Source organism: Chelon labrosus (genome assembly GCF_963514085.1).
Source record: "Chelon labrosus genome assembly, chromosome: 8".
Lineage (NCBI taxonomy): Eukaryota > Metazoa > Chordata > Actinopteri > Mugiliformes > Mugilidae > Chelon > Chelon labrosus.
The window spans coordinates 576,564-584,433 of NC_140358.1; the positions used below are offsets into that span (position 1 = coordinate 576,564).

Below are 7,870 nucleotides of genomic sequence, written 5' to 3' on the forward strand. Positions count from 1 at the left end.
AGTTACAAACCTGTGTGGCATGCAGTGGATAGGGATAATATACTCCCCTGCCTCTCTTTGCAGGAGAGCGATCACTCCTCCACGGTGGCCCATATTCACTGAGGCACCATCTGCCCCAAAGCTGATCATCTTCTTCATCCATGACCCTCCATTGTCGTCTGGGCAAACTGCATTGAATGCAGCCTTGGTTGCATCCAGAACACCTTGAAGGATAACATAAAAACAATAAGAACTTTTGTGGCCTTAAAACAAACAAGATAGTGACTCAATTATGCATTTATGAAACTATACAAAAATAAAGGTTACTCTTGCTGCTAGACCGTGACCACCTACCATTGGCATGGGAGTGTTCAAGGGTCTGTTGTCCAACAAGGAGAGTGACTGGCTTCCCACCCTCTACCAGACGCACATAGACAATCTCACACTCGGTGTTTGATATGTCAGTGTCACCATCAATGAGAACTGCAAGGTGCTTTGCTGTTCTCAGCTTAGCAGCTAGGTTCTCTTTCAAGAGATCGGCAACTTGTCCAACCATTTCCGCACACCTGTATGAATGAGAACACTGTTGTAAAACACTTATGGTTTGTAATTTTAAGTTTTATTGGATACAAACAGTGTTGCAGAACAACTGCTTATCTCCCTGCAACTGAGGCCAAGAAATAAATACATAGCCTGGCATAAGCTACATACTGTTACATAACATGACTGACATCACATGCAGTTACATTACTTATCATAATGGTACTATACACATGCCAGAATGACAACATTGCTTTGTTTTAGTAAAAAGCTATGATTTTAAATATTATTATTATTACTACTATATTAATATTATTGGAAAATATTACCTGACATGGTTGTCATAGGTTGGGTTGATATCAACGCCGTTCTTCTTGTGCAGCGTGATAAGTGGCCCAAACTTGACAAACGGCTCTTCCTCCTTGGCGATGAAGTAGGCGATGTTCATTTTGATTTTAAGCTGCCTCCTCATCTCCACCTCGGACAACATCACCTGCCTGTCCAGAGCTGCGGTCACTGTCAAGGCTGGTTTGTTTTGTCTCAGCATGTAACTGTCTCTGCAGGCGATGTGCCGCTTGGAGTAGTTATGTTTGGTTACACTATCTTTTTTAAAATGGGGGTTTCCAGAAACAAATGCCGAATTTCCTGCCTGCTTTTGGCCTTTACAGTATTTACAAAACATGAGGTTGTCCTCAAATTCCAACCAGGAGAAGAGCTTGATCCAGTCGGCTTTAAATTTGTAAACCTTGCTAGCACTACCGGTGCTAGCTAGGCTAACTGTTGGCATCTCCTCCGGCTCGACGGAGTCAACATCGTCAGTCCCAGATTCCACTTCTCCCACATTTCTCTCACCGATGTCCGCTCTGTCAGCGGTTTCGCTTTGCTTTTTTAGGAAATATGAGTCAATTTTCTTCATTGTACACGGTCAGTTAATTTTCCTTCAACGTTCCAGTGTCCGGGCTACGACTTTCACACCGATATCGCTCCGCTCAACTCGCGCCGCATCGTCGGACTCCGCAGTGGCGAGGAGAAACTAGTCCTCCTCTCGTACACACGTACACACACACACACACACACACACACACACAGATCAATCTCTCCTAATTTTAACTTCCGCGGGCGGTGAATCGCCCGTGCTGGCCGGGCGGCGCGGATGTTTTCATTCATAAACTCGCCGCAGGGCGACGTCACCGCATCTCATCACATGAGTTCTGTGTTTTGCAGGTGTGAAAAAGAAGTTGTAGGACAGTGCTTGTCCATTTTTTATACAGAGATGCGCGAGAATTGTGGGCTACTCTACTTTGATACACATAGTATGGATTTAGTTTAGGAGCAAAATGCGAATGAAAGGGTTGAAATCCGTAGTCGCACCGGTGCTCCCTTTTTATTTTTTCTACTCGCACAAACTATTTTTAGGCGCATATGCGAGTGAAATGCTCGCACTGTACAACCCTGTTATGTATATTCTCAAATTTGAGGGAATACAGTGCATATAGTTTTTGTTTAATGTAATAATGAGCACATGAACTTTAACCATGAACTGTGCTGATACTCTCTGCAGGGAATTAAGATTTGCACAAGGAGCTTTAAATGCTAATAGTAATAGTAGCTGTTTAAAATTGATATACTGGAATATTAATATAAAATGATGGAAACTTTTAAGTTCTTGGATTTTGGAATTAATCAATATCTTACAAACGTCTATATGTGTTTTGTGTTACCCTTTCTAACCACACCCTTAACTTTGGATGCATTGCTTAAAGTATAGTTGGTACAAAAACATAAAAAATAATTTTAATTCACATTAAGTGTTTGTTTGAGCCCTACTGTAAAAGGTAATCCAGATTCAGTGAATATTAAGTGAGTAGTGAAATGTTATCATTAGATAAGCAATGGTTTTCTTGTTTACACAAGCTTTTGTTCCTGTGTCCTAGCATTTGCAAAGTTTGGTGTCCCAGCTGTAACAGAAGGTGTGAAAGTTGTCGACAGTTCAGGGACTGAGTTGGATGAAGATGTTTTTCAGGATGTAGTAACGGATCCCTCCACTGGGGTGTTAACCATCAAATATGACTCAGGTTTGTTTCTGTTAAATTTCTATTATGTTATGATGTTTATTAGAAGTGACAGGTTAGGGTTATCAGCAAACTCTATATAATGTGTTCTTATTTCGATTTCTCAATTCATGATTAGAATCTGTTTCCACGGTAGCCTCTCCTGAGCAATCCCAACCATCATCCCTCAATTCCTTGGACTCTGAGGACACAGACATCATTTCCGATAGTCCCTCCAGAAAACGCCAGAGGTTGGATGCAGAAGCTGAGCAAGTAAGTTCTTATAAATAAGTTCTTATGACATTTACGTGGTTGGAAGACATTGTTGATCTCATTATGTCTTGAAGTTTTTTGTTTTTTAGCTCCTGAAAGTTTTTTATTTTATTATAATAAAGTGTACACTTCAAGTACATCAAAGTTATTAAAATCAATTAAATTTATATGCTTGTTTTTATTATTATTATCTTTAACAATAAAATATAAATTAACAAATCCTCTCTGTAATCCTTATAACCTTGTCACTGTCTGGATGGAGCTCTTCAGTGTTTGTTACTTCGGTGCAGCCTTTACCTGAATTAATAAACTGTCTGTAGTCTGCTGATTGTTCCGCCGATATCTTTGAGATTGAATCGGGACATCTTTAGCCATGATATGAATTTATTTCCAGCATTTAAGTGAACTCTGATTTGCAGTGGATATAGTCCTAATGTGCTGAATTGTTTTGTATTGTGTTTCAAGTTGGTGGAATCCGTTCTTACCAACAAACCTGGTGGGGAACGTGTAATAAATGAATACAGGCGAACCAAATCCTTGACTGATGAAACCAGACGAAAAATGGTCAACATACTAGCAGCTGACATGACAGAAAAGAATGGGTAATTTGTTAACAGTCCTTGTGTTCTGCTTAGAGATTAATTTGAAATCGAAATTAAATCCAGTGAATATAACCGCAAACCCCTTTCTCCTTGCAGTACATCCCCACCCAGACAAGTGAAAGAAATGTACGCCAGAGGAATAGTGACCTTATTCCCCTACCTCAGTGACCCATTCTCTAAGAGTGGCTATGTGAGTTGCACACAGTAATGGTTGTAGTAATGTTAAATGCTGTATTGAAAAATTTTGAATCCTATCGGAGCCTGTTGTTTTCACTTTTAAATGTTATTAATGAATGTCTTTTTTTTTTGTTATCCTTTCATCCTCCAAGGAGCACTATTATGATGGTGAGAGTGGAACTGGGTACTTGGCCTGGAGGATTAAAACTATTCAGAGAGGCACAGCTAAAGACAGGCGATCGTCGTTTGGAGGTAATACTGGAAAAATGTATGGAACAAAACAGTCGCAAGATCAGTTATTGCATTTGTTGCACATAATGTTTAAAATAATACAATATTTTTCTTGAAGTCTAACTACACCCTTCAATTCCTCTGACTTTGTCTACAGGCTGGCATGGCAAATTTTAGGGTGATTCAAAACAGTAGACATTTTGAGCCACTTTCAATGCACAAAATAATAGTAATAATCATAAGTTGTGAAGAAAAAAATGTCAATATTAACACCAGCACTGATATGTTTCATCACAGTACAGTCAGTAATTAAGTTTATACTTTTGGTGTAAAGAGTAAAGAGTACCTCTTTAAAAGTTTGCCAGGTTTCTAAAACTGTTTTTGATATCAGTATTTATAATACTGTATTTTCCCATGTTATGTAGAATCAGCCAAAGGATCATCTGGTGAAGCCATGTCTGGAGGACCAACTGTCAGACGAGAGTCCGAGTTCGATCCAGAGACTGCCCTGACTGAAGATGAGTGCAACGAAGCAATCTCATTGATGAAACATTCAGCTGATGAGGACACTGTCAACAAGAAAATGAAACTGACGTTTGTGTATCGCCGCAACATGGTCCTTGACCCCCAGCAGTCGAGCAACATACTGTCTGACTTTCCACGTTTTAAAGACGTCAAAGGCTTGGTAATTATCTATCATTATTTTGAAAACATTATGACAGTTGAATAGTTTTTATAAGACGGTAGACAGGCGTTGTAGTAATACCCCAATAACTATCACCCGTTAACTTTGGTTGCCTGTCGGATAATTGAAATTGTCACCCATCACCACCCCACCCCAGGTTGAACAGGATTTCATTCTGATGTTTGGAGAGGATACCTCAAGCAAGCTTCTGGAGAGGTGGCCGGTCATGTTCAAGAAAAAGATCATCCAACAATGCAGAAAGCTTCTATCCACAAGTGAGCTTGAAGAACTCTTGCTGGCAGCTGATCCTCCTGAGGATGGCACTGAAGTTGATGTTGACTTTGGTAAGATAATTGTTCTTGTTCTTCTTCTGCTGCTCTCATATACTTGGAATATATAATTATCATATCTAAACATTTACATATCTGGATGTGTGATAAATGTAAGAGGACATTATGTACGCAGTATATTGAACAAAACTTCAAAAGCACTGAAGTGTTTGTCCCATGGTTTGATTTGGATAACTTCTTGTGATGATATAAAACTGCTATCTTTCCGTTATTGTTTTTTTTTTTTTTAATTTAAATGCTACTGCCATTGCAGAGCCACTGAATTTTGTTGACAGCCCGCATAACTGAAGTGTGTTGAGATTGAACACACGATTGTTGTTACAGGTTGGGACAGTGACCTTTCGTCGGTTTTATTGCTGCTACACCTGATTCCACCCTCTGCTCAGGTTCGGAAGAGACCAGGAAAGGTTTCGGCATCCCAAGCAGAGAAGCATCTTGTGGTCTTCAAGAAGGTTTGTGTTTTTGGAGGTTATTGAGGGACAAATCTTATATAATTGCCTAATAGTTGTAGAATATGGTCATGCACAATAAGGCATTAATAAAGTGCTTTGTAATGAGTACTGACAGCCAATATGATGCTAACGTGTATTCTAAGCAACTAGTTGGTGGTGAATATGTCTCACTTAAAGTATTATTATTTAGTTTTTCTGTTCTTTTTGTTTTGGTTTTATGTATTACAATTGTCCAATTGTAATCATATCTTCATGTGTTTGTCTTCGCAGAGTGGAACAAACATTCAAGAGCATCTCGATGCCATCACCACCAGAGCTCAACCCTATCTCCTGGCTGTTGGAGTTAAGAAGAATGCAATCCATCAGTTCTTCATCATTCTTGACAAGAATGCCATACCTTGCAGGTCAACCTCTTCTCTTGGTGCCTTTGATGAACTGTTTAAGGCTCATTTTGTGTTTGGCACATCATACAACAGCATGCTCCACAACATGTACACTTTTATCCAAACCACAGTGTACAACATTGATGTCGGCAAGGTCAAGGAAAGTCCTCGTGTCTCTGAAGTTAGGGCGAGGTTGCTTCATTAGTGCTTGAAGTTTCTCCTCTATCATGCAGTGTTTTGTTTGTCAGGCTGAGTTAACAAGTTCAAATATGCTTGTTAGGCATTTACGATTAGTTCATGGTTACTTACCTGGAAAAAATCTCAGGCTTAAATGTGCCCAGACTGGATGTGGATGTGTGTTTGGTACATTTTCTGGTTTTAGGAAACATTTAAACACCAAACACACTGAGTATATTGACCAGGAGGTTGACACTGATGTTAATTTGAGCACAGGAGAGGTGGTGACAGCTAATGTAGATGAGACAGCCACAACATCGCTGACGGGTAACAAAGATGAGGTAACCACAACATCTGAACTGTTGAGAAACTCCAATAGGAGCACTCTAGATATGTGTGCTTCTGCTGTTGCACAACTCAAGGCAGCCGGATTAAGTCAATCTGCTGTAAATAGTTTTGTTTCCTCTATGGAAGAAGTGTGTTCTGAGATTCATAGTCAAGCTAAAGATGCAGCTTTACAGTGCTTATCTCCACAGGAAACAGAGGTCAGGCTGCATCCTGACAGGGTTCTAAAGATGTTGAACATAAATGAGCTGCGTTACTTCAGACCATTTGATGTACAATTGAAGTATGGAACGACAGATTCTTCTTTCTATGTTGTTCCATATTGTCATTTTATGCAGACTTAAGGTCAATGTTTTAAATGTAGATTTGTATTCTACATGAGATGTTTTGATGAGATGATATTTCAGCCTGACATAGTTGAGAGCTGCTAATAAAGTTCTTAAATGCATTATTTTGTGGAAACTTGTGATTTTTACTCACTTAATGGTGTTGCATGTAAGTTGACACTACAAAAGTGTAAAATTAACACTGCTAAGATTTATTTTCAGAAATGGTGTCAAATTTCATTCACACTATACAGTGTTAGAATTTTACTCTATAAGAGCTTGTTTTTCACTGCAAGAGAGTAAATTATCAACACAGTAGTGTGTAATATCAACACTTATTAGAGTGTTAATCTGTACTGGAATGGAACTCAATCAGAATTGATTTGACACCATAGAAGAGTGAATTATCAACTCTACCAAGAATAATATTTACACTCTTCAGTGTTATTTAACCTTTGGTGTAAAATTTCAATAACACTATTCAGTGTAAGCGAGTGTTAAATTTTTACTCTATTTAGAGTTAATTTAACTCTAAATTCTAAACACTATGGTAAGAGTTAATTTAACACTAATTCCGAGTTGGACCAAATACACTCGGAAATGGTGTTAAATTTAACTCTTTAAGTGTTACTTTAACACTGCAAAATTTACTGTGTAGTTTAGTGCGTCAGCGCCGCGCGTTAGCGTGGCAAATGTTAATGCCAACATTAGTATTGGTAATGCTAACATCTTTTTCCTTTTCTTTTTTTAATAACCCCGGCAGCAGCCCTCGAGTCACTCTCAAAATTTCCTGCGGGAATTTTCTAGTTAGTGCCGAGTGCCTATGACACGAGGCCACTATTGATCTTCTGCGTGTTTCTTTGCAGTTTTATTTTTTTTACTTATTAGTGCCTCGTGCCTATGACACGAGGCCACTCCTCCCATAGCAAGCTATGGGAGGAGTGGCCTCGTGCCTATTGATCTTCTGCGTGTTTCTTTGCAGTTTTATTTTTTTTTTTACTTATTATTCATTTTCCGCCCTTTTTCGCCGATTAATGCGGCCCGAACCGGCGAGAGGACCCCAACACATGATATATCAAAACGTGTGTTTTGATCCCGAATCCCGTGCTATTACTTGTATAAGGGATTGACGAGTTTTTCGCGAATTTATTCGCGAAAAACCGCGAGAAATTTCCCATTGAAATGAATGGAGAAGCCCGAAAAAAAAAAAAAATCAACAGACATTTTCAACAATGAACTGCTCTGGCATACTTTCACCGAGAGACTCCATTTAAATTTTAAAACGTAGGTACTCTTGCC

At 39.1% G+C, this 7,870-nt stretch overlaps 1 protein-coding gene across 1 annotated transcript; it reads left to right on the forward strand.

The window, feature by feature from the left end:
• Window positions 1-2,201: 2,201 nt before the first annotated feature.
• On the forward strand, window positions 2,202-7,650 carry LOC311492069 (uncharacterized protein). The gene is made up of 3 exons (XM_084550210.1): window positions 2,202-4,538; window positions 4,696-4,882; window positions 5,213-7,650. The coding sequence occupies exons 1-3, from the start codon at window positions 4,308-4,310 to the stop codon at window positions 5,362-5,364; spliced, it is 570 nt and encodes a 189-aa protein (XP_084406336.1). The 5' UTR covers window positions 2,202-4,307; the 3' UTR covers window positions 5,365-7,650.
• Window positions 7,651-7,870: the final 220 nt, after the last annotated feature.